The sequence below is a fragment of the Hemitrygon akajei genome, chromosome 15, assembly GCF_048418815.1.
Source record: "Hemitrygon akajei chromosome 15, sHemAka1.3, whole genome shotgun sequence".
Classification (NCBI taxonomy): domain Eukaryota; kingdom Metazoa; phylum Chordata; class Chondrichthyes; order Myliobatiformes; family Dasyatidae; genus Hemitrygon; species Hemitrygon akajei.
Window position 1 is genome coordinate 11,890,587 of NC_133138.1, and position 27,539 is coordinate 11,918,125.

At 40.8% G+C, this 27,539-nt stretch overlaps 2 protein-coding genes across 2 annotated transcripts in view; both read right to left on the reverse strand.

Annotated features, from left to right (window-relative positions):
* LOC140739167 (organic cation/carnitine transporter 2-like) overlaps positions 1 to 27,530 on the reverse strand; it is a 74,817-nt gene extending 47,287 nt beyond the window's left edge. The window contains exons 1-4 of the mRNA XM_073067197.1: positions 27,124 to 27,530; positions 18,768 to 18,871; positions 15,894 to 16,048; positions 2,841 to 3,012 (exon numbers count right to left, since the gene is read on the reverse strand). Of these exons, the coding sequence (XP_072923298.1) occupies positions 2,841 to 3,012; positions 15,894 to 16,048; positions 18,768 to 18,871; positions 27,124 to 27,507 (815 nt within the window). The 5' untranslated portion in view covers positions 27,508 to 27,530. The remainder of the gene's footprint in view (positions 1 to 2,840; positions 3,013 to 15,893; positions 16,049 to 18,767; positions 18,872 to 27,123) is intronic.
* The window catches only part of LOC140739168 (organic cation/carnitine transporter 2-like), a 62,516-nt gene continuing 53,738 nt past the window's right edge, over positions 18,762 to 27,539 (reverse strand). Inside the window, exons 10-11 of the mRNA XM_073067199.1 lie at positions 19,133 to 19,191; positions 18,762 to 18,871 (exon numbers count right to left, since the gene is read on the reverse strand). Of these exons, the coding sequence (XP_072923300.1) occupies positions 19,134 to 19,191 (58 nt within the window). The 3' untranslated portion in view covers positions 18,762 to 18,871; position 19,133. The remainder of the gene's footprint in view (positions 18,872 to 19,132; positions 19,192 to 27,539) is intronic.

Here is a 27,539-nt window from a genome sequence, read left to right on the forward strand (position 1 = left end):
TCACATTGTCTGGACATTGATGCCTTGGATGTCAGAGTGGGTGTAATGTTATCTCAACGGCCACCTTTCAACAATAAACTGCACCCGCGTGCATTTGTATCCAGGTGGCTATCCCCAGCAGAAGTGCACTATGACATTGGAAATAGAGAGCTGCTTGCAGTCAAATAGGCTCTGGAGGAATTGTGTCACTGGCTTGAGGGGACCAAAAACCCTTGATTCATATAAACAGACCACAAGAACCTGGCTTATATTCTGAAGGCCAAGAGATTGAATTCCAGGCAAGCCAGGTAGTCTCTTTCTTTAATCAATTTAATTTCGTCCTGACCTGTTGACCAGGGTCAAAGAACTAGAAGCAAGATGCCTCATCCCATCAGTTCAACAAACCTGAATGAGCGGAGGAGCCAACCACCATTTTGTCCCAAGCCTATGCGATAGCACCAATTTGTTGGGGAATCAACACACTTGTTTGCAAGGCCCAGGCGCAAGGAAATATTCCTCAGGACAGCCCTTCGGGTCACCTGTTCATTCCTAGTACTGTCTGACCTCAGGTTCTTCAAGGGGGATATGCATTGAGAATGCCCACTCTCCCAGGAATTGCCAGGACCCCTGAGTTCATTCAGAAAAGATATTGGTGGTCTGCAATGGTGAGAGAGGTCCATCCATTAATATGTGCAGGCATGCATGGTGTATACCTGGAATAAGGAGGCCCACACCCAACCTTAACAGCTCCTTCACCCTCTGCCTGTTCTGGACAGACCATGGGCACCCAACTCCATGGACTTTGTCACAGGTCTTCCTCCTTCCATGTGAAGACCGTTATCATGGTAATTGAGGATCATTTTTCAAAGCCTTCAAATTTATTGCCTTGGACAGACTTCCATCTGTGACAAAATAGCTAAAATTGTCCAGCACCCAGGTTTTCTGGATCCACAGTTCCTGGTGAAAATTGTGTCAGATCGTGACCCACAATTCGCATCATGTTTTTGGAGGGTATTCTATAAGCTGATTGGGACAAAGGTGAGTCTTTCCTCTGGGATTCACCTGCAGTCCAACAGCCAGGCAGAGCGGGTGAACCAACATTTGGAACGAACTTTGAGGGGCCTGGCCTCTGAAAGACTGGACAAATTTTGTGGCCATTTGATGTGGGCAGAGGTCGCCCACAACACTTCACGGCATTTGGTGCATGGGATGTTCCCTTTTGAATGCCAACTCTTCCCTGAGCAGGAGGCCAAGGTTGGGGTTCCTATAGTTGAAGATTTAGTCCGATGCTGTAAGGAAAGGTTTTGTTGGCTTTTACCTGGAAGGTTGAAATAAAAAGCTAATCTCAACAGGAGACAGGGATCAGCTTTGCAGCCTGGGCAACAGGCCTGGCTGTGTACTAAAGATTTGCCTCTCCAAGCAAAATCCAGGAAAATGGTGCCCAAGTTCATTGGTCCCTTCAAGAATCTCAGGAGAGTAAGCTTGCAGCTCCTGAGGACCCACTTTCCACATCTCCACATTAAAACACCAGCCTGTTTAGCCCCAATACCATCAATTCCACCACTGCCCAGGTTTGTTGACGGGAACTGGTCTTCACTCTGAGAAGAATTTTGGATTCACGAACTGTTCTGGGTATTTGCAGTTCCTCGTGGTCTGGGAAAGATTCAGACCTGAGGAATGGTGCTGGGTTCCTGAAAAGAACATCTTGAATCCTGTTCTCATCCATGGCTACAATCATCGTCTCTCCAAACAGCCAGGGCTGCCAGGAGTCGGTCATGGGGTGGGGGTCCTGTAATGACCCACTCTCAACTGTGCCAGCTTCTGGAATTTAGACACTCTAACTCTCTGGAATATGGACAGCTGGCACGGCTCTTCAAAAATGCAGGACCATCCTACTAATTGGCAGTCATGTTTTGGCCACCAAGAATTGAATATTTCAAGAACACCTGAACAGAGCCTCAATGCTCAATCGTAAGCCCAACCAGAGATATCATCTAGCATTTCGTTTTGTGCTCAGTTCTCAATCCAGTTTTATTCCGTATCTTGATCATAGCCTCAGATGCTCTGGTATTTGTTCCAAACCATCTTCGTTGAGGAATCTCATCACCAACTCCACACAAACAAGCAAGGTGGATAATAGGAATATTTTCAACATGAACCAGTCTGGCCATTCTCATCAGATCTCTCTCATTAACAAGGCATTTTCCTCCTCAGAACTGTTGTTCACTGAATTTTTTTTTTGTTTTCTTCATCACATCATTCTCTGTAAATGCTTGAAACTGTTGTGTATGAAAGTCTCAGGAAATCAGCAGTTCTTGAGATACTCGGAACATCCCATCTGGCACCAACATTCATTCCATTATTGAGGTCACTAGGTCACATTTCTTCCCCATTCTGATGCTTGGCCTGAAAAAGAACTGAACCTCTTCACCATGTCTGTGTGCTTTTATGCATTGAATTGCTACCTCGTGATTGTCTGATTGGATATTTACATTAATGAGCAAACACATAGGCATACACAGTAAAGTGGCCACTGAGTGTAATTATTACAGGTGCTGAATCAACAGTAACTTTAACATTTGGAAAGGTGGCATCACAACACCTTGAGTTAGATTAAATATTAAATGGCAAATCTTATAAATATGACAAATTTGTAAGGATAGGTAAAAAGTTTTGTATTTGTGAGGAATCCAGCTAATCCAGATGCAAAAGATTGATTTAATATTGTGGGTCACTTGGCATAATCAAGTTGATGTTATTGCACAGCTGAAGTTATGTTCAAACACAACCTTGTTGGTCAGGGACATCCAGCAATATAAGGGCATTTCCTACTGATTAAATATATTGAAATATTTACATACCACCACAACGGAATGTACACCAAACAAGTGAGAGCCAAGGTCAATATCAGCATCCGCCATTCCCTTATGAAATATGCCAAAAAAGGCAGGATCATATAGCCCACGGCATAAAAGATGCCAACTCCAAGTGTAGAGTATGTAATTCGAACGGATTTTGCAAGAAGTTCAGATCCTGCAAGCCAAGTATAACCACAATCAGAGTCATTTTGCTTGAATGCCACTCTGAAACTTCAATATTCAACTATAAATGTATTAAGTTATATACTTAAACCATAATCAAGCAATGTGAAGCCCCAAGTATTTCACAAATCACTGATGAAACAGCATGAAATAAAAAGGAGCACATTATAGAGATAATAATTTAATTTTTATTAGTTTCTCAGGGCTTTTGAATGTTTCTACATTTGTAGATTGATTCAATCTTTTTTTTACAACTGGTGCACCATTTATATTTGGCTATTTCAATCAATTACATGTGAACATCTGCTCTCTGTACGAGAACCTATTTGAAAGTATTTACCTAAGTGACAGCAGAACACAGTAGAGAAATGCTTCCAGATCTCTGTAGATACTTTCATAAGTAATACGCTTTTCTTTGTTTCTTTAATTTATCACTATCCTTCAGCATTCTAGAAGACGTCATATTGGCTAGTAATTATATATTTGTGGACTAATTGGTAGTCAAATATATATTGTGCATGGGATTGCTGCTTACATCAGGAAGAAAAGTAGGGTGGTCAGATTTCAATGGGAATACAGTTGAAGCAGAAATGGGAACACTGTACACTTAAAGCAGCAAGAATCACCTTTCAGGACAGAGTGAAGGTGGAAGTTAAAGTAGAAAGGATGTGAGTTCAGAACTAGAGCTTTTCACATTAGTAGCAGTTTGGCTCTGTGGGCTAGGAGGAAGGAAAGTCGCATAGGCAGCATTTGGCAAAGTTTCAATCCTAATTGCCAAAAAATCAACAAACTCATTGTTTGTGCTTTTGCTGAATGTGAGATGTCAACGGGTTTAATAATAATGATAGTCATCCGTTAGTCTTGTGAGACCATGGATTTGTGCCTTGGAAGGTTTCCAGGGTGCAGGCCTGGGCAGAGTTGTATGGGCAACTGGCAGTTGCCCAAGCTGCAAGCCTTCCTCTCTCCATGCCACCAATGTTGTCCAAGGGAAGGGCACTAGGACCCAAGCAGCTTGGTAACAGTGTTGTCGCAGAGCAATGTGTTGTTAGGGGCCTTGCTCAAGGACACAACACGCTGCTTCAGCTGAGGCTCGAACCAGTGACCTTCAGATCACTAGACCATTGCCTTATCCACTAGGCCACGCGCCAACACAATAATAATAATAATAATAATAGAAAGGATTTTATTGATCCTGAGTGAGAAACATTTGCAGTAGCAACATTTGAAAATATACTTAGCAGTGTGCAGACTTAATCAATAATAAAGTCAGAGTCTTTAAAAATAATAAGTCAGAGTCACTGCAGATGTCCAGCAGTGGAGAAAAATGCAGGTGTTATCTGTGCATTGCTGGATGCACAGATATTTGGGATATTTAACAAATGAGTGTAGAATCTAAATCTAAATCTAACAGTGTTTCATGTGATTTTGTCAAAGTGACATGGCAAATATATATTAATCAATAAACATCAATGTATCATTCATTATTCTAAGTTCTAAGTAAATTTATTATCAAAATATGTATATGTTACCATATACTACCTTAAGATAAATTTGCTTAGAGGTATTAGAAGGGAAAAATGAGAAATACAATAGATCTTCCAATAATGTGCCCAGTACTGAAGTCAGGCTCCCCAGTCTACAACTCCTGGTTTATCCTCAGAGCATTTCTTAAATAGTGGAACAACGTTAGTTGTCCTACATTTCTCTGGCACCTCACCTATGATTAAGGATATTTAAATTACATCTGCTAGAGACTGAAATTTCTGAACAATGTCCTTGTCTCAAGATGGTGATTACCTCCTCCATATGCAGTCCATGGCCTTATTGCTGTTTTGCTTCAGTTCAATAGAGTCTGCCCGTCTCCTGAATAAATACAGATACAAAAATCCATCTAAGGTCTCCCCCATCTCTTTTAGCTCCATGCATAGATGCTCCATGTCCCTTGCTATCCTTTTGCTCTTAGTATATCTGTAAAAGCCCTTGGGATTCTCCTTCACATTTTCTGTTCAAGCAACCAGATGTTGGCCAGAATAAACTACAGTCTACAATTAGCGGATCTGATGAATCAAGGACAGGGGAATCAGACAAACCTATTGTCTTTGTTTCCACCCAGTTTGTGGATTCTGAACTGCTTCTTGCTCTGGGATAATCTAATCGAAGCAATTGAATTTGGACACAAAGTGCTTCATGTAATGACCTGCTAAACTTGATACCATTCTCAGATGAGTAACTATTTGTTATGTAAAGTGTATGGACTCTGAACCGATTCGTCGTTTGGGATAATTTAGTCACAGCAATTGAACATAAACACAAGGAGCTTCAGGTGATGACCTGCTGAACCTGAGACCATTCTCAGATGAGAAGCTACAATGCCAGACTCACCAAAGAAGCAAACCGTAAGTCCTGATGAAGGGTCTCGGCCCGAAACATTGATTGCTCATTTCAACGGATGCCGCCTGACCTGCTGAGTTCATCCAGATTGTTTGTACATGTTGTAATCACATTAGACTCTGTCTGGGTCACCTCATTTAACTGGTTTGGACAAGTCAGAATTGAAAGACATGAATACACAAGGCTGGGGTGGGCAGAATCATGAAACAATGTTGGTTATAGCCCTGGACTAGAACCAGTAAGAAGATGACCCAGATAGGTCAGGTGACCTTGAGCCAATGGGATGGAGGAACCAGTTCAACTGATGAGGAACACTATAAGAGTCAGGAGCTCCAAATACATAGGGGTGATATCTCCCCTGCAACCAGAGACCAACCATCATAAATTACCTTCCTGCGTTATATGTCAATTGCACCCCCCTCCCCCCGTCTCCCAAGTCATCCAGAGTTCATCCAGTTGGAGCTCCAGTTCCTTAATATGGTTGGTAAGAAGCTGCAACTTGTTTCACTTCTTGCAGGTAAGTCGTCAGGGACACTGGGATTCTCCCTGTCTTCCCACAGCCCGCAAGAGGAGCATTGCACTATTCAGCCTGGCATTCAAATTGTTCTAACCATGCAATAAGAAAGAAGGAAGAAAGAAAGTTACCTAAAAATCTACCTGCCTCTGCCTGTCCTCACTGGAGCCTCTATGAATCAAAGCCTCAAGCCAGACTAACAATGTCCCACTCCAATGATGCTTAAACCTAACCTCTTTTTATTGACCCTCACCAACTTTCTAATTTCCTTGCATTCTGTGGCTCTCAGAATGTCCCGACGCTCACACAGTGCACTATCCAACTGTGCCTTGTGTGCAGAAAGTCCCAACTGGCTCCATTCTGTTTTCCAAAACTCGCTCCCATAATTCACAATCCAACTACTCCTCATGTGCAGAATGTTTCAATCGACCCTGCCTGCTTATTCAAAATTCAAAATTCACTTCCTCAATTCACAATCCAATGGCTCCTTGCGATCTCTGGCATGCAAATTAGGGATCTAATCTTTAAGTCCTGTTATCTATCATAGGCCAAAGACCTAGAGGGGGAATTGTTGTTGGGGAAAGAATAGTGAGGGCTAATAATTACTAAATAGGAATGTGGCGTTTACTAATGCGATAATTGGGAACTGCAAACAAAGCCTAGTGATAGAGACATACACATGCAGCAGCAATGACACCCAAGTGTAAGAAATTTATCTAATTATTCTATAACATGCATTCATTTATTATAATAGAAAACTGCATTTGCTGTTAGTCCTGTGGATAATCAACTTATTCTGTAATTAGGACCTAGTCTGTTACTTAATTAAGTCTTTGTGTGGCAACCATTCTAATATCAAGATGTAGATTTTATTAGTAAACTCATCAAATGAGAATGTTAAAGCAGTACAGGATTGATGCTCAGGTAGATCAACTTTTTCTGGTCTCCTGGCATGCATCAGTTCTTTAATAAATCGCCAGGTTTTTTTTTTGAAAGCCAACACCCATCCACTGGCAAGCTCTTATTCCATAAATTTCCAAAACAAGTAAAAATGTTCTTGGCAGCTTAAACTGCATTTCTTCTCCTTCCTCCAATGGAGGAAACTTGTACAAACTTGTAGAGAAAAAGAATAATCGTCGTAGCGGCCATCATTGGATTGGACTGAGTCAGAGTGGGATGGCTTTGGCTCAATCAGATTTCGGCGAGAAGCAGGCAGAAGCAAGGTTAGGTTCTAAGTTTCTGTTTTTCTTCTTTTTTTTAAATTTTGTTCAGACTAGAGAATATGTCAGACAGGGTGTTGGAATGCTCCTCTTGCAGGATGAGGGAAGTCAGGGAGACCTCTGGTGTCCCTGACAACGATACCTGCAAGAAGTGCATCCAGCTGCAGCTCCTAACAGACCATGTTAGGGAACTGGAGCAGGAGCTGGATGAGCAGGAGTTTATAGATAGTAGTTTCAGGGAGGTAGTTACATCTAAGGAACAGGGCACAGGTAATTGGGTTACCGTCAGGCGAGGGAAGGAGAAAGGGCAGGTAGTGCAGAGTTCCCCTGTGGCCATTCCCCTCCAAAACAGGTATACCGATTTGGATACTGTTGGGACAAGCTGTGGCAGCCGGATCTCTGGCACTGAGTGTGGTTCTGCAGTGCAGAAGGGAGGGAGGAAGAAGAGGAGAGCGTTGGTGATAGGGGACTCCATAGTCAGGGGTACAGATAGGAGATTCTGTGGTCATGACAGAGACTCCTGGATGGTTTGTTGTCTCCCGGGTGCCACGGTCAGGGATGTCTCTGATCGTGTGCACAGCTTTCTGAGGTAGGAGAGTGATCAGCCAGATGTCGTGGTACACATCGGTACCAATGATATAGGTAGAAAGAGTCAGGAGGTCCTGAAGAGTGAGTACAGAGAGCTTGGTAGGAAGTTGAAAAAGAGGACCTCGAGGGTAGTAATCTCCAGATTGCTGCCTGTGCCACGTGCCAGTGAGGGTAAGTGTAGGATGCTCTGGCAGATGAACACGTGGCTGAGAAACTGGTGTAGGGGGCAGGGCTTCAGATTTCTAGATCATTGGGACCTCTTCTGGGGCAGGTGGGACCTGTACAAGAGAGACAGGTTACACCTGAACTACAAGGGGACCAATATACTTGTAGGGAGGTTTGCTAGTGTTATTGGGGAGGGTTTAAACTAGATTTGCAGGGGGATGGGAACCTGACTGCCAGAGCAGATAGTGGAACGGGGGTAAAAATAAATGATGTTAGTAGTTCATGCAAAGTCACAAATAGTAAGGTTGTGTGTGGTGGTAATAATCTTCTGAGGTGTGTATATTTCAATGCGAGGAGTATTGTGGGAAAGGCAGATGAGCTGAGGGCCTGGATTGACACATGGAATTATGACATTATAGCCATTACTGAAACTTGGCTACAGGAGGGGCAGGACTGGCAGCTCAATGTTCCAGGGTTCCAATGTTTCAGACGTGATAGAGGCAAAGGGATGAAGGGAGGGGGGTGGCTTTGCTAGTCAAGGAAAATATTACAGCAGTGCTTCGGCAGGACAGATTCGAAGGCTTCTCTACTGAGGCCATATGGGTGGAGCTGAGAAACAGGAAAGGTATGACCACATTAATAGGGTTGTATTATAGACCATCCAATAGTCAGCGGGAATTGGAGGAGCAAATCTGCAGAGAGATAACAGACAGACAGACAGACAGACACACTTTATTGATCACGAGGGAAATTGGGTTTCGTTACAGCTGCACCAACCAAGAATAGTGAAGAAACATAGCAATATAAAACCATAAATAATTAAATAATAATAAATGAATCATGCCAAGTGGAAATAAGTCCAGGACCAGCCTATTAGCTCAGGGTGTCTGACACTCCGAGGGAGGAGTTGTAAAGTTTGATGGCCACAGGTAGGAATGACTTCCTATGACGCTCAGTGTTACATCTCAGTGGAATGAGTCTCTGGCTGAATGTACTCCTGTGCCTAACCAGTACATTATGGAGTGGATGTGAGTCATTGTCCAAGATGGCATGCAACTTGGACAGCATCCTCTTTTCAGACACCACCGTCAGAGAGTCTAGTTCCACCCCCACAAGATCACTGGCCTTACGAATAAGTTTGTTGATTCTGTTGGTGTCTGCTACCCTCAGCCTGCTGCCCCAGCACACAACAGCAAACATGATAGCACTGGCCACCACAGCCTCGTAGAACATCCTCAGCATTGTCTGGCAGATGTTAAAGGACCTCAGTCTCCTCAGGAAATAGAGACGGCTCTGACCCTTCTTGTAGACAGCCTCAGTGTTCTTTGACCAGCTGCAGAAGCAGAAAATTGTGATTGTAGGGGATTTTAATTTTCCACACATTGATTGGGACTCCCATACTGTTAAAGGTCTAGGGGGTTAGAGTTTGTAAAATATGTTCAGGGAAGTTTTCTAAATCAATATATAGATGTATCAACTAGGGAGGATGCAATATTAGATCTCCTATAAGGAAATGAGTTAGGACAGGTGATGGAAGTGTGTGTAGGGGAACACTTTGGTTCCAGTAATCATAACATCATTAGTTTCAACTTGATCATGGATAAAGATAGATCTGGTCCTTGGGTTGAAGTTCTAAACTGGAAAAAGGCCAAATTTGAAGAAATGAGAAAGGATCTAAAAAACGTATATTGGGACAGGTTGTTCTCTGGCAAGGATGTGATTGGTAAGTGGGAGGCCTTCAAAGGAGAAATTTTGAGAGTGCAGAGTTTGTATGTTCCTGTCAGGGTTAAACGCAAAATGAATAAGAATGAGGAACCTAGGTTCTCGAGGGATATTGGAACTCTGATAAAGAAGAAGAGAGAGATGTATAACATGTATAGGCAACAGGGAGGAAATAAGATGCTTGAGGAGTATAAAAAGAGTAAGAAAATACTTAAGAAAGAAATCAGGAGGGCTAAAAGAAGACATGAGGTTGCTTTGGCAATCAGGGTGAAGGATAATCTTAAGAGCTTCTACAGGTATGTTAAGAGCAAAAGGATAGTAAGGGATAAAATTGGTCCTCTTGAGGATCAGAGTGGTCGGCTATGTATGGAACCAAAGAAATGGGAGAGATAGTAAATGTTTTTTTGCATCTGCATTTACTAAGGAAACTGGAATGGAGTCTATGGAAACAAGGCAAACAAGTAGGAAGGTCATGGAAATTATACAGATTAAAGAGGAGGAGGTGCTTGCTGTCTTGAGGCAAATCAGAGCAGATAAATCCCCAGGACCCGACAGGGTATTCCCTCAGACCTTGAAGGAGACTAGTGTTGGAATTGCAGGGGCCCTGGCAGAAATATTTAAAATGTCGATATCCACGGGTCAGGTGCCGGAGGATTGGAGGATAGCTCATGTAGTTTCGTTGTTTAAAAAAGGCTCAAAAAGTAAGCCGGGAACTTATAGGCCGTTAAGTTTGACATCGGTAGTAGGTAAATTATTGGAAGGAATACTAAGAGATAGGATCTACAAGTATTTGGATAGACAGGGACTTATTAGAAACAGTCAGCATTGCTTTGTGTATGGTAGGTCATGTTTAACCAATCTATTAGAGTTTTTCGAGGAAGCTACCAGGAAAGTGGATGAAGGGAAGGCAGTGGATGTTGTATACATGGACTTCAGTAAGGCCTTTGACAAGGTTCCGCATGGGAGGTTAGTTAGGAAGATTCAGTCACTAGGTATACATGGTGAGGTAGTAAATTGGATTAGACATTGGCTCAATGGAAGAAGCTAGAGAGTGGTAGTGGAGGATTGCTACTCTGAGTGGAGGCCTGTGACTAGTGGTGTGCCACAGGGATCAGTGCTGGGTCCATTGTTATTTGTCATCTATATCAATGATCTGGATGATATTGTGGCAAATTGGATCAGCAAATTTGCTGATGATACAAAGATTGGAGATGTAGTGGACAGTGAGGAAGGTTTTCAAAGCTTGCAGAGGGATTTGGATCAGTTGGAGGAATGGGCTGAAAAATGGCAGATGGAATTTAATGCAGACAAGTGTGAGGTATTGTACTTCGGAAGGTCAAACCAAGGTAGAACATACAAGGTAAATGGTAGGACACTGAGAAGTGCAGTAGAACAGAGGGATCTGGGAATACAGTTATAAAATTCCCTAAAAGTGGCGTCACAGGTGGATAGGGTCGTAAAGAGAGCTTTTGGTACATTGGCCTTTATAAATCAAAGTATTGAGTATAAGAGTTGGAATGTAATGGTGAGGTTGTATAAGACATTGGTGAGACCGAATTTGGAGTATTGTGCGCAGTTTTGGTCACCTAATTACAGGAAGGATATTAATGAGGTTGAAAGAGTGCAGAGAAGGTTTACAAGGATGTTGCTGGGACTTGAGAAACTGAGTTATAGAAAAAGGTTGAATAGGTTATGACTTTATTCCCTGGAGCATAGGAGAATGAAGGGTGATTTGATAGAGGTGTATAAAATTATGATGGGTATAGATAGAGGCTTTCTCCACTGAGGCTAGGGGAGAAAAAAAACAGAGGTCATGGGTTAAGGGTGAAGGGGAAAAGTTTAAAGGGAACATTGGAGGGGGGGCTTCTTCACGCAGAGAGTGGTGGGAGTGTGGAATGAGCTGCCAGATGAAGTGGTGAATGCGGGCTCACTTTTGACATTTAAGAAAAACTTGGACAGGTATATGGATGCAAGGGGTTTGGAGGGATATGGCCCAGATGCAGGTCAGTGGGACTAGGCAGAAAAATGGTTTGGCACAGCCAAGAAGGGCGAAAAGGCCTGTTTCTGTGCTGTAATGTTCTATGGTTCTATGGATACCTGTCCTCTGTTTCGTGGACGAAACAAAGGTAAAGCCTAGATCCTGAAAGCACCAGATGACAGTGCTTGAGGCGTCAGACAAGATCTTAGCCATGCTGGCATTAGGGAGATGCATATTTTTAATTCAGACTTCTCTGACACACACTATTTAAACAGTCTATACTTACCTATCTGTTTAATATACTGTGCTAAGAATCAAAACATCCACCAAACAAAACTGGATTTTCAAATAGCTTCTTGACTTGCAAACTGGTAGTTTATGCAACCAATGCAGTAACTCACACGCAGTTAATGACCATGATATATGTACTCAATGAAATGGCAGCCTAAAGGCAATAATTACCCTATTATCACCAATAGGGTAATTATTTTGACAAATACACATTTGCAGGATTAGAAATCAGCTGAATCAAGACTTTTTAGATAAAATAAAAAAAAGCTTGGGAGGATGACCTAAATTGTCAGATTTCTGATGGTAGATGGAATAAAATTCTTAAACGGATTAATAAATCATCTTTCTGTGCTCGTCATTCTCTTCTACAATTTAAAGTGGTTCATAGAGCTTACATTTCTAAACAGAAGCTGTCCAGTTTTTACCCGAATGTTTCTCCACTTTGTAATAAATGCAACTCTGCTGATGCCTCTTTAATTCATATGTTTTGGTTTTGCCCTACAATTGAAAAGTTTTGGCCGGAAGTATTTCATACCTTCTCACAACTTTTTAGAGTCCAATTTGACCCAAATCCCCTTACTGCCTTGTTTGGTATTATTGCAAATGAAGATATAACTTTAAATACTCCTAACCTACAGGTTTTAATTTTTACCTCTCTTTTAGCAAGAAGAGCAATCTTGCTTAAATGGAAGGAGTCTACCCCTCCCACACATCTTCAATGGCTACGTGATATTATGTCTTATTTAAATTTAGAAAAGATCCGCTGCTCAGTCTTAAATTCGAAACAATCTTTTTATGATATTTGGGGACCTTTCCTAAATTACTTTTTCAATTTATAAAGTTTAACAGTGCACAGACTTTTATGTATATTTTTATCTTCTCTTCTTAAGTGAATATGTCTTTTTTTTCCTAATTATCCATTGTCATCCATCAGCTTTTTTCTTTGGTAGTTGGTAGGGGGTTGACTTTTTTTATATAAAAAATTTCTTTTATGATGTATGACAACTTTAAATTTTTGAATACAGAGTGGTATACCTTTATGTGTTATGCTATAACATTTTGATCAATTTTATTACAATATATGAATGTACACAAGTTATGTTGAGATGTATCTATGTGTTGCACTCTGTAAATCTTGTTTTTTTCTTCTGAATAAAAATATTGTAAAAAGAAAGAAATCAGTTGCATTTTGGCTGTATTTCCTCACTTTTTGTGATATTTTCTGCAGTAAAATATATCTCTTGGATGCTCATTCGGATGCTGGTTGATCCTCCTCCACCTTTGGATTCACTATGATCTCTCTAGATCTCTCTTTCACTGTTTCATTCCCATTCTATTGTGACATCCTCTTTTAGCACAACTTACATTTCATGCTTTAAATTGTTCCTGATCTTACATCTTGGCAGTCAAGAGTAAATACACAAAAAAAATCTACAGTAACTTTCTCAAGCCAAATGTTAATCCATTCCCAATTCTTGGTTCTGACAGACACTGGTGACTTCTTATGTCCAGGGATGAACTATAGGATGTTCAAAGTTTAATCATATGTAACACACACAAAATGCTGGAGGAACTCAGCAGGCCAGGCAGCATCAATGGAAAAGATTGACATTTCAGGCTGAGACCCTTCTTCAAGACTTCCCAGCATCTGCAGATTTTCTTGATTTTAAACATATGTATTTTGATAAATTTATTACCAAAGTTCATATATGTCACCATATACAATTTTGAGATTCATTGTCTTCCAGGCATACTCAATAAATCAATAGAATAATAACCATTATAAAATCAAAGAAAGACTGAACCAACTTGTGTGTTCAACCAATGTGTAAAAGACAACAAACTGTGCAAATACTAAAAGAAAGAAATAATAATAATAAATAAGAAATAAATATTGAGAACATGAGATGAAGAGTCATTGAAAGTGAGTCCATAGGCTGCAGGAGTATTTCAATGATTGGGCAAGTGAAGTTGAGTGAAGTTATCCCCTTTGGTTCAAGAGCCTGATGGTTGAGGGGTAATTTCTATTCCTAAACCTGGTGCTGTGGGCCCTGAGGCTACCGTACTTTCTTCCTGATGGCAGCAGCAAGAAGAAAGCATGTCCTAGGTGGTGGAGGTCCCTGCTTTCATGTAACAGCATTTCGTATAGATGTGCTCAATGGAGGGGAGGGCTTTACTGGTGATGAACTGGGCCATATCCATTACTTCTTGTAGGATTTTCCATTCAAGGGCATTGGTGTATCCATACCAGGCTGTAATACAGCCAGTTAATATACTCTCCACTACACATCTACAGAGGTTTGTCAAAGTTTTAGATATCATGCTGAATCTTTGCATACTCCTAAGGAACTAGAAGCATTATCGTGCTTTTGCGTAATTGCCTTACATGCTGGGCCCAGGACAAGTCACCCCCTCCACCTCTGATCCTCCGATGAGGACTGACTCAGGACATCTGGTTTCATTATTTTGAAGTCTATAATCAGCCTTTTGGTTTTGCTGACATTGAGTGAAAGGTTGTTGTTATGACACCACTTGACCAGATTTTCTGTCTTCTTCCCATATGCTGATTCATCATGATCTTTGATTTGGCCTTTGAAGGTGGTGTCATCTGCAAACTGGAACATAGCATTTGAGCTGTGCTTAATCACACACTCATAAATGTAAAGCAAATAGAGCAGGGGCTAAATTCACAGTGCAGTGGTGCACCTGTGCTGATGGAGATGTTGTTGCCAATCCAAACTGATTGGGGTCTGCAAGTGAGGAAATTCAGGATCCAAATGCCGAAGGAGATATTGAGGCCAAGGTCTTGAGGCTTATTGATTACATTTGAGGGGATGGTGGTATTGAAAGCTGAGCTGTAGTGGATATAGAGCATTCTTATATAAGCATCTTTGCTGTCTAGGTGTTCCAGGGTTGAATGAAGAGCCAATGAGATGGCATATGCTGTATACCTGTTGCTCCAGTAGCCAAATGGGAGTGGATCTAAGTTACTTCTCAAGCAGGCGTAGGTATGTTTCATTACCAATCACTCAAAACATTTCATCACTGTGGATGTAAGTGCTACTGGATGATGTTCATTGAGGCAGATTCTTGCTGAGTACTGGTACGACTGAAGCCTGCTTGAAGCAGGTGGGTTCCTCAGACTGCCAAAGTGAAAGATGAAGGATCTCATTGAACATTCCAGCCAGTTGATTTGCACAGGTCTAGAGTATTGGGCAGGGAGCTCTCTGGGCTGGATGCTTTTTGTGGATTCACGCTCCTGAAGGTTGCTTGCAAGTTGGCCGCAGTGACTAAAATCACAGGATCTCCAGGGACTGTTGGAGTTTATGATGATTTTTTAAAAAAAATTTTATGCTCAAAGCAAGCATAGAACACATTGAGCTTATCTGGAAGTGAAGTCTATGTCCCTTAATTTGGGTTTTAAGAGATGATAATATTCAAGCCACAATTGTCGAGCATTCTTTGTTGATTCAAGTTCAATCCGGAATTGACATATCACATATGAGATGGCTTTTCGGAGATTATATCTGGACTTCTTGTAACATTATTCATCCCTGGACAGAAGATTGTAGTACCTGCACCTTTTACAATCACCCATATAAAATCCTCTTTATCTCTGTCTTTGCAACATTACTGCTTCCCAAGTCTCTCCCATTAGTCGGCCTGAACAGTGCTTAATCTTGAGCCTGTCTTATTTCATTCACATCAGTGATTTAGCTGAGAGGACTAGAAGTTATGTTTGCAAGATTCCAGAGGTCATGACTTTACCATACAAGGACAGAGAAGTTAACAGGGATTGCAGTCTCCAAAGATAAGAAATTTGACAGAGGAGCTCCACAACATACACATAATTTAACTCTGAACTTGAGAAATCACAAGTAACATAAGATATAGAGTTAAATCTTAGACCTATTTTCTCAGTACTGTAACTAGAATTTCATACCAAGAATAACAGGATTATTAAATTTAGAAAAATAAATAGACTGAATAGCATAGATACTCACCAAGAACAAAGGCAGCCACATAATTTGAAATATCACCAAAACCTTTGAAGAAAATAATCAGGCAAAAAAATTCCAAGTTTGGTGAGAATGTGATAAGTATATTGAATATTATCTGTACCGCCATTGTCCCAAACATAACAATTTTCCTCCCAAACCTGGAAAACAGAATAAAAATCACTGTAAGTTACTGACATCAGGGATTCCGATGAGTTTTCCTCAATCAAAGGCTGTGTTGGCACCTGAAATCAGTGGTCGGCCTTTGTTGAGCTGTGTCTCCCAAGAAATAGGATGCGGTCCAGGTTTTAAAAGCTCTCACCCAGGAATCTTTTCATGTTGGAGGGCTGAATAAGTAGTAGGGATGATTTGGTAAATGACCTTATTGTCTGAAATGCTTGTATTCTCACAGGCATTGATGACGACTTGGAACTTGGTCTCATCAAGTATCGTCTGCATATTGCAGGTCTGTCACCAAAGTTTGATTAACTGTAGTGCTGAGGCCTAATTATTAAAGGTCCAATTGCATCTCTTTAGCTTGATTCCCTTGTAAAGCTTGTCAGAGATGAGATACAGAACTACAGTAAGGTTGAAAAAATGTTTTAGGATCATACTGTTGTTTTGCTTAATATCAGGCTTCTGTGAGAATGGGTCAGTTATTTAATATCATGATTTGGTGGAGCAGAGTTAGAAGGAAAATGCATATTTGTTGGGCAGCACAATTTGGGGAGGATATTCCTTTGTCCTTTCTTGACTAATGCAGTCAAAGGTTCTGAGAAGGTCAAATAAAAGGCCGGTGTAAAGTCCCAATTGACCTGGCACATTGTAATGAACACATAATGATAAGGCTAAAAATTAACTCAAGACAAAATATTCACAGACTCTAAGAAAGAATGTTTAAACCTTCTTGGCTCCAATAATGAATTGAAATGTAAGAAGAAGCAACGCTAAATATGGTCACCCACCAGACCACACCCTCTTCTTGCTATTACATACCATTGGGCAGGAGGTACTCAGCCTTAGCTCACACACACAAGTTTCAGGGAAAGTTATTACCTTACAGCCATCAAGCTCCTGAACCAGTGTGGATAACTTCATTCACCACTACTCCAAACTGATATTATAAACTCCAGATTCAATTTCAAGGACTTTTTACAACTTGTGTTCTCAGTCTTATTTTTACTTGCATAATGTTTCTTCTTATGCATATCAGTTTTTTATCAAGATTCGTCTGTTTATGTAGAGTTTTCCATAAAATTCTTCTGTATTTCTTTTTTCCTGTGAATAACTTCAAGAAAATAAATCTCGAGGTACTATATGGTAGTTTATACATACCTTGATAATAAATTTATTTTGAATTTCGAACCTTGAGTTTTAAACTTTTCAATGAATTATTAAAATTTCCTACAGCTCCAGTTCTCAAAGGGACCCAGTGTAGAATTGATGGAAATGTAGTCAGGAAGACAAGTGGTTAGTTAAATAATGCAGAGAATGGTTAATGAAGTACTTTGAATCCTGGATTTCATAAATAGGAGCATAAATACAAGTAAATTATGTTGTGCATTTAAATGTTTAGCCACAGCTGAAATGTTGGATTTGATTCTGGTCAACATTCAACTGGGAGATTATGAAGGCCTTAGAATCATGTTGAATTATGGACTCCCCAAGATTGGGAGCATATCTTAAATTTTAAGAATGTTTCATTTTGGGGAAACATTGAGAAGCAAAGTATTAAAATTGTGTGGTGAAGGTGCTGTTTGTAGGGTGTGATAGCGGATGACATATACACATGGAGACTCAGGGTATATGTTCACTAAGTATCGAAAGTGGCTGGGCAAAATGAAAAGATGGTTAAAAGAGCATGAGGACAACTTGATTTATAAAGGAGGTAATCAAATAGAAAATAAATGAACTTGTGCTATGTTTATAACCATTGCTATTTAAGCTCAGCTCCAGAATGCCTGAGCATCAGATTTTAGGAAGAATGTCAAAGCCACATGGTAGATTTAAGATTTTTCTCTATGATCAATGAAGATTATGAGAATACCTATTAGGGACATTCAGAGTTATGAAAGGATCTAAAAAAATTCAAAACTCTATAATTTCAAAAGACAAGTGTGCATGTACCTGAAGATAAATAGCTTGAAATTTTGGGGGAAATGTTGGAGAATGGCTGATTCTGCAGGATTTGATTTTGATGAGGGTAATTGGTCAGATATGTCTTTTTTTTTAAATGGGCAATTATTGAACAGTTTTTGAATCCTTTATCTTATGGTAACAAGTTAAAATTACTCTGCAGTTAAATGAACTTGGGTAAGTATTTTCTTTCTCAACAGAGATTTATGTATTTCCTAATACACAAAAACATATAGGCTTGCACAACACTCGAAATTCCACACATCATAAACTAGGCTAATGTAATCAATCATAAAATTTAATTTTTTGGAGTCCAGGGATAGTTATCCAGCTTGGAATAAATGATACTTTGCATAATTTCTATGCACTTGTAATGCAACCAGTTGCCAGATAGGCTGAATATTGAAGATACTAAAATAATTTATTTTCACCTTGCTCTTATTCTTGGAATATGATCAAGGGCATTACAAAGAATAATTACCAATGAGGTGAAATTTAACTTTGTACTGGTATCAGATAACATGATAACTCACTAATTTATGGGTTAGTACAGGAGAACAACTTGATACACCTGAATTTCCAGAATAAAAAATTTGATAGTTATCTTCATTATTAATTTAGCTATTTCATTAAAATTACCTAATCTACCATGATCTTATATCTTACTTCTGGGTAAAGAAATGATAGAGATAATAGTATATATCAGAAATAGACTGCAGTGTATGAGGTAAATAAACAGCTCACCTGTCTGATAATATTCCAGAACTAAAGGAACCTACTAACACTCCCGTGAAGTACACTGATGCAGCAAATGGTTCTTTCCAGTTATTGTTACACACCAAGTCCCACTGAAATGAAAAAATCATCAAAAAGTCCAAATATATGGCCTTAGGCAGTTGTGGGCACAATTAAATTCAGTCCACTGAATCACCAGTAACTTCATCTTAATCTCAATGGCAATAATTATTCATAGGCAATAGTATGGATATGGATATATAAAGAATTGAGGACAATGTTAGTAATAAGGTGTATGATTTTGTTTTAACAAGTGCAACTCCTGCTTTGCCTAGTGGCTTAATATAGTGGGTGATAACCCCAGCCTGACCAACCTTAAGAAATCTCGTTTGGGTGGATGCTGTGCGATGTGTCCCCTGTTACAAATTGGTACCTTGAAATAACAAACAGTACACAATATCCGATTAAACGATTAAGCTTTATAACTCTTACTTTGACTATATGCTTAGCAGAGAAACGAAATAAAAGAAAAGAAAAGGACCCAATCTTATTAACAGTCTGTGTGCAAGGTTGGAGCTCACTCATAGGCTGATCATTCACCATCGACCTCCTCCGACTGTCGCTGCCCTTCGGACCCTCGCTCTGAGTCCACCCCATCCAGCGGTCTACCAAATCTCTCCATTCGTGTCTTCTCACTTCATCTCTCTCTCTTTCTCTCTCTCTGGCAAAAGCCCACGAAATCAACTGCTTACAGATTCACAAGACAGGGCAACAAAATCCTGATCGTCTAACATGCATACCCAGTCCTGTTATCTCCAGCCATAACCCAAACATTGCTGCTACAGAGAAACTGTTACTGCAGCAGTGAACATTACAGAGTAGCCATCTCAGTAGCCTTAGCAGTGAAACATTACAGATAAGCCATTACAGCGTGTTACACAAGCATTAATGCCTTAGCCCAACTTTTTGCTTGGAAAAAACCATAAGATTCTTCAGTGGTGGTCCTGAATTTCTGCATTCTAAAAGTAGAGCATACAGATTAAAGAAAACTATTTTTAAAAATCCTATTTAAATCATGCTATTTAAAACAGCTTTTCAGACATAATGAAAAACACTGTAATTCTTCAATGTTATATTCATTCACTCATCAGAATAAGAGTATTTACATAGAAAAGAAATATAGGAAAAATTTTCAGTTGATTGAGCTTCTCTCCACTCTACTTTCATCCAGTACCAAGTGCATATCCTTCCATTCCTCTCTCTTCCATCTACTTACTTTGCTTTTGGATTTAAGCTGACAGCTTTGATTAACAGAAGTGTCCAAACCTTTGATCTTGTGGAGTTATTTTTAAGTAGACCAGAAGACTGTGGGCTGAAATTGTTGCTGGTATCTATTGGATGCAATGATGACCAGAGCTCCAAATCATTAAAAAATTTACAATGCTCACTTTGTATCACTTGTGCAAAAGTCTGCTGCTGGCAATTCATAGGTATCTACCTATATCTTGCTCGATATTGCCATTGTTACAGAAGTCTTGTAGTAACAGAGTATCGTCAAAGACAGGGAACATCTTAATTCCACTTGGTAATCATGACAGGTTACTATCGATGCAATGCTCCTCAGACAGGATGAAGAGGTCAATACTCCCCAATGCCATTAGGCTTTACAATTCTACCGCCAGGACTTAAGAACTTTTTAAAAGCTATTATTAATGCTTTTTGAGATAGTGATTTAGATGCATATCATATTTTTTACTGAGTTAAGTATTGTATGTAATTAGTTTTGCTACAACAAGTGTATGGGACATTGGAAAAAAGTTGAATTTCCCCATGGGGATGAATAAAGTATCTATCTATCTATCTATCTATCTATCTATCTATCTATCTATCTATCTATCTATCTATCTATCTATCTATCTATCTACTTTAAATGGCAGCAGCATTAAAATATTAATAAAGTTTCTGTCCTTGCCAAACTTGCTGTGGAATCAGCTGGGCACCAAACAGGCACTGACCTTCAATAGTTCAAATAGCACCAGAGTAGCTATAGAATTTACATCCAATTAATTTAATAATCTAGATTATTTTTAATAGCTTGATTCAGTAATGTTTACCATGGTTCTACAGAACTGGTAATAAAAATCCTCTTTGACCATAATTTTCCCTCAATGACTTCAATGTCTTCAATAACATCTCATGGCTTGGACAAACATAGACAAGGAAACATCTTAGCAACACACACAAAATGCTTGAGGAACTCAGCAGGCCAGGCAGCATCTATGGAAAAGAGTAAACAATCGATGTTTCAGGCTGAAACCCTTCATCAGAACATACATCTTACCATCTGCTCTTCCCTTGTCTGATGAACCTGTACTTTCCTGTGATGAACACCATTTCAGCATGAAACGAGGAACAGAAGATACTCTGAGCATGCTTATTCCTTTCATAGACTCAGCCTGACAGCTGTGTTCCTGAAGAGCGTACAGTTGTTGTCAGACTATGTCTATGGAAGGCAATAAGCAAACTAATAAGAAAGATATTTCTACTTATCCTTATTCGTAATCATCAATCTCAAAACAGCATTGATATGAGTAACTGCCATACAATAGTTGTGAAAACCTATCTTCACACTGGGGACACACTCAATCATATGGTGTCAAATGAGTTAAACTCAGAACAGATCTGGCAGCTCAATACTAGGCATCCATGAATTACTGTTGACCATCATCAGTAGCAGAATATGATATTACTACACTCTGCAAACTCATGGCTCAGCATATCCTTCATTTCACTATTTTAATTAAATCAGGAAATCAACCCTGGCTCTCGTATTACTATATCAGAGGATTTGTTGTGGTACACTAAGTTCTATGGCGACTGTCTAGCAACTCCAATAACTTGGATAGTGAGGCAATGCCATTCCTTTCAGTTCAGTGGAATATGACATTGTTATGGGAAAAGTGACATAATTTGTATTTTAATAATAATTTGACTTTGACTTCCTTTGACTGCAACCTTCTGCAGATTTAGATCATTGCAAACATACACATCTGACATCTTTGAGAGTTGCTAACTCTCATATTAGACACAGTACATGCACTTGCAACACTGTGTGTCAGACAGAGTGGTCAGCAGCACTGGGGCTCCACAGGGGACTGTCCTGTCTCCCTTTCTCTTCACCATCTACACCTCGGACTTCAACTACTGCACAGAGTCTTGCCATCTTCGGAAGTTTTCTGATGACTCTGCCATAGTTGGATGCATCAGCAAAGGAGATGAGGTGGAGTACAGGGCACCGGTGGGAAACTTTGTCACATGGTGTGAGCAGAATCATCTGTAGCTTAATGTGAAAAAGACTAAGGAGCTGGTGGTGGACCTGAAGAGGGCTAAGGCACCGGTGACCCCTGTTTCCATCCATGGGGTCTGTGTGGACATGGTGGAGGATTACAAATACCTGGGGATACAAATTGGCAATAAACTGGACTGGTCAAAGAACACTGAGGTTGTCTACAAGAAGTGTCAGAGCCGTCTCTACTTCCTGAGGAGACTGAGGTTCTTTAACATCTGCCGGACGATGCTGAGGATGTTCTACGAGTCTGTGGTTGCCAGTGCTATCATGTTTGCTGTTGTGTGATGGGGCAGTAGGCTGAGGGTAGCAGACACTAACAGAATCAACAAACTCATTCATAAGGCCAGTGATGTTGTGGGGGTGGAACTGGACTCTCTGACGGTGGTATCTGAAAAGAGGATGCTGTCCAAGTTGCATGCCATCTTGGACAATGTCTCCCATCCACTCCATAATGTACTGGTTAGGCACAGGAGTACATTCAGCCGGAGACTCATTCCACTGAGATGCAACACTGAGCATCATAGGAAGTCATTCCTGCCTGTGGCCATCAAACTTTACAACTCCTCCCTCGGAGTGTCAGACACCCTGAGCCACCCTAGACTTATTTCCACTTGGAATAATTTACTTATTATTATTTAATTATTTGTGGTTTTATATTGCTATACCTCTACACTATTTTTGGTTGGTGCGGATGTAACGAAACCCAGTTTCCCTCAGGATTAATAAATTGTGTCTGTCTGTCTGCTAACGTCAGAGGTTCAGATTTTAAGGCATGCAGACTACAATTACATAGAACATAGAAATTTACAGCACATTACAGGCCCTTCGGCCCACAATGTTGTGCCAACCATGTAACCTACTCGAGAGACTGCCTAGAATTTCCCTAATGCTGTCTATTTTTTCTAAGTTCATGTAGCTATCCAAGAGGATCTTAAAAGACCCTATTTTATCCACTTCTACCACGGCCACTGGCAGTGCATTCCACACACCCACCACTCCCTGTGTGAAAAACTTACCCCTGACATCTCCTTGGTACCTATTTCCAAGCATCTTAAAACAATGCCCCCAAGTGTTAGCCATTTCACCCCTGGGAAAAAGCTTCTGGCTACCCACACAATCAATGCCCCTTATCATCTTATACAACTTGATCAGGTCACCTCTCATCCTCCATCGCTCCAAGGAGAAAAGACCAAGTTCACTCAACCTATTCTTTGGGCCAAACTGTCCCGAGCCATCAGAAGAGCAAAGCATGCACACGCCCAGCAAATCCACAGCCGACAGCGGCGACTTGCCGCGCATGTGGAAGGGCATCCAGGACATCACCAATTACAGGACAACATCACCTGACTGTGCAGATGATGCCTCCCTCCCAGATGCGCTGAATAACTTCTACGCCCGTTTTGAGGCGGAAAATGACGTCCACCCCTCCTACAAATGACCAGGTACTGTGTCTCACCTTGGATGATGTGAGAAGAACCCAGTTCAGGGTCAACCCACGGAAGGCTGCTGGACTAGACAACATTCCTGGTAGAGTGCTCAGAGGATGTGCAGACCAGCTAGCAGATGTTCTCACTGACATCTTCAACATCTCTCTGAGCAGCGCCACCATTCCAACGTGCTTCAAGACCATCACCATCGTCCCCGTGCCAAAGAAGTCTTCAGTGTCCCACTGACCCACGACTGTGCTGCAACACACAGCTCGAACCACATCATCAAGTTTGCCGATGTCACGACCATGGTGGGTTTCATCAGCAAGAACGACGAGTCAGCCTACAGAGAGGAGGTGCAGCGGCTAACGGACTGGTGCAGAGCCAACAACCTGTCTCTGGATGTGAACAAAACAAAAAAGATGGTTGTTGACTTCAGGAGAGCACGGAGTGACCACTCCTCGCTGAACATCGATGGCTCCTCGGTAGAGATCGTTAAGAGCACCAAATTTCTTGGTGTTCACCTGGTGGAAAATCTCACCTGGTCCCTCAACACCAGCTCCATAGCAAAGAAATCCCAGCAGCGTCTCTACTTTCTGCGAAGGCTGAGAAGAGTCCATCTCCCACCCCCCATCCTCATCACATACTACAGAGGTTGTATTGAGAGCATCCTGAGCAGCTGCATCACAGTCTAGTTCAGAAGTTGCACCATCTTGGATCGCAAGACCCTGAAGTGAATAATGAGGTCAGTTTATCTAACTTAATGCTTTTCAAATGCTCCAGCACATCCTCTTTCTTAATGTCTATATGCTCAAGCATTTCAGCCCATTGTAAGTCATCCCTTCAATTGCCAAGGTCTTTTTTTACTGGTGAATACTGAAGCAAAGTATTCATCAAGTACCACTGATATCTCCTCCAACTCCATGCACACGTTTCCACCATCACACCTGATTGGTCTTATTCTCACACGGCTCATCTTCTTGCTCTTCACATACTTCTAGAATGCCTTGAGGTTTTCTTTAATCCTGCTTACCAAGGCCTTCTCATGGCCCCTTCTGGCTCTCCTAATTTCATTCTTAAACTCCATCCTAGCAACCTTGCTATTTTTTAGAGCTCTAGCAATACCTAGTTTCTTGAACCTTTCATAAGCTTTCTTTTCCCTTCTTCTTAACTAGATTTTCTACATACTTTGTACACCATGGTTTTTTTAACTCTACCATCCTTTCCCTGCCTCAATGGAGTATAGCTATGCAGAACTCCATGCAAATGTTCCCTGAACATCTGTCACAATTCTACAATGCATTTTCCTGAGAACATCTGCTCCCAATTTATGCTCCCAACTTCCTGCCTAATAGCATCATACTTCCCCCTACCTCAATTAAATGTTTTCACAAATTGTCTGCTCCTATCCCTCTCCCACGCCATGGTGAAAGAGATAGAGTTGTGGTCACTACCTCCAAAATGCTACCCCACTGAGAGATCTGACACCTGACCAGGTTCATTACCCAATATCAGATAAAGTACAGCCTCTCCTCTACTTGGCTTCTCTACATATTATATCAGGAAACCTTCCTGAACACACCTAAAAAAACTCCACCCCTTGTGCTAAGTAGATGATAATCAATATTAGGAAAGTTGATAACTCCGATCACAACAACCCTATTATTATTGCACCATTCCAGAATCTGCCTTCCTATCTGCCCCTTGATATCCCTGTTACAATTTGGGGGAGTCTATAAAAAACATCCAGTATTGCCCCTTTCCTGTTTCTGACTCCCACCTACACTGATTCAGCAGACAATCCCTCCATGACTTCCTCCTTTTCTGCAACCGTGACACTATCCCTAATTAGTAATGCCACACCTCCACCTCTTTTGTCTCCTTCTGTGTTCTTTTGAAAACATTTAAAACCTGGCACACTCAGCAGCCATTCCTGCTCCTGAGACATCCAAGTCTTTGTAATGACCACAGTTCCATATATTGATCCATGTTCTAAGTTCATCTGCCTTGTTTATGATACTATACAATTTAGTATAGCTATTCATTCCCACAGCTCACTGCATTGTATTTAGTACTATTCGCCCTTCTTCTCTTCCTCATACCATCCAACTCCACCTCCTACTAGCTGAATCATTGTTCCTGACACTATACACTCAGCTGTGTCAACTATCAAAACAAAATTGCTTCCTCATGTGTAACTCCAAACTTACAGATTTTTCTTGTTTCACAGCTTGAACGCCTCCTGCTCTCTCTAAGCTCATCTAAGCAGGATCAAGGAATTGGTAAGGAGTGAAAAAAAGAATGTGAGATAAGCCTACAGAGAATTATAAATGCAAGAGATTCTAGAAATGCAGGATGAACTCAGCAAGTTAGGCAGCATCTGTAGGGAAGAATAAGCTACAAATGTTTCAGGCTGAGTCGCTTCATCAGTGAGAATCATATCACAGACCTTCATTAGATTATGAATAAAAGATTATCAAATATTAAAGTGAGTCATTGGCTAAATGAGACAGGAGTAATTAGAGTTTGGAAATGGACATGACAGCTAAATAGTTCTTTGCTCTGTCTTTATGGAAATTGTGTAAGACTACATATCTAGCATAAATGAAGAGATCAAAGAAATTACATTGGTATAAAAACTAGCATTGAAGGCAATAATAAAAAAGAATGTCCCCTGGGCATGTTGACTTGCATACCAGGGTGTCAAAAAGATGGCTATGGATAGTGTGGTTAATTGATTGTCAGTTTCCAATGTACCATACCCTCTAATGTGATTTCTAAAATTGGAAAGTAGCAAGTATAACTTGTTAAGAAGCTAGGAGAGAGAGAACAGGAAACTTTTTACCAGTTAACTTTTTCAGTATTTGGGAAATCAATAAAGGACATAATAACTGGACGCTTGAAAATATTTAAGGAATTGGACATGGCCAACTTCAGGAAATCGTTTTGAAAAGTATTAGCACTTTCTGATGTTGAGCAGTAGGTGGTGTGATTTTTGATGAACTATCAGAAGATTCTTACTAATTAGTGTTTCGCCCTCTGGCTTCCCATCCAAACTTCCATTAATAGGCGCTTGGAAGCTGAACAGCAATTTGCTTCTACGGAGGCCTCTCGCAAATATCATCTTCCCGCCACCCGCATGAAGCTTTTCACCAAGATTTACTTACGTATAGAACCACCCAAAATTTTAAACCAAGTTCAAACCTATTAGTTTCAATAAGGACGCTGAAACCTTGCTGAATAAAGAGAGTGCGGAGAAACAAAGTGGGAGCTTAGCATCAAATTCCGATTTCTAACGTTTGTTGAAATAAAGCAAATATAGATTTATACCAAGCCCAAAACTAGCTAATAGAAATAATCACAGAGAGTTTGTAATAATTAAAAACAAAACGGCAGCTGCCGGAAATCTAAACTGAAAACAAACGTGGGGAGAGAAGCAGAGTCAACATCTGAGATCAAGGACCCCGACTTAAAACAAAACTAGTTTCATTGTGTGTGAGTTTATATTCTGTATGTCTGTATTGAGAACATATCACAACTGTCTTCGCAAACGATTCTTGGGCTAACCGCTACCGGCACAAGCGCATACCTCGGTGACGATAGTGGAGATGTACTGCTCCTTACTGTACTCCCATCCATCCAGACACGGTTCCTGTTCGATCTCAGACATGTTGAGGAAATCTGGGTCGGGAAATGTCTGCGAAAGGTTCAGTATCACGTCCAGCCGGTACCGAGTGCACTTGCTGCGCTGTTGTTCGGGACCCTGGAGAGGGATCGTCCTGTTCCTCCATGCTTCGCTGAGGTTGAGATTCTCGGGAATTAAGCAGCGATGTTCTGGGACATCTCCGACGAAAATTATGCTTAATCCGGAGAAACCATTCGGAATGACGCTGACACTCAGAAGGGCGAAGATGAGTTTCTGATGCGGTCCCCAGCCTGCCAGGAAAGCGGTAACTTCGTCGTAATCCCGCATGTTAATGGCAGCTACCAAATAGACAGCGCCTT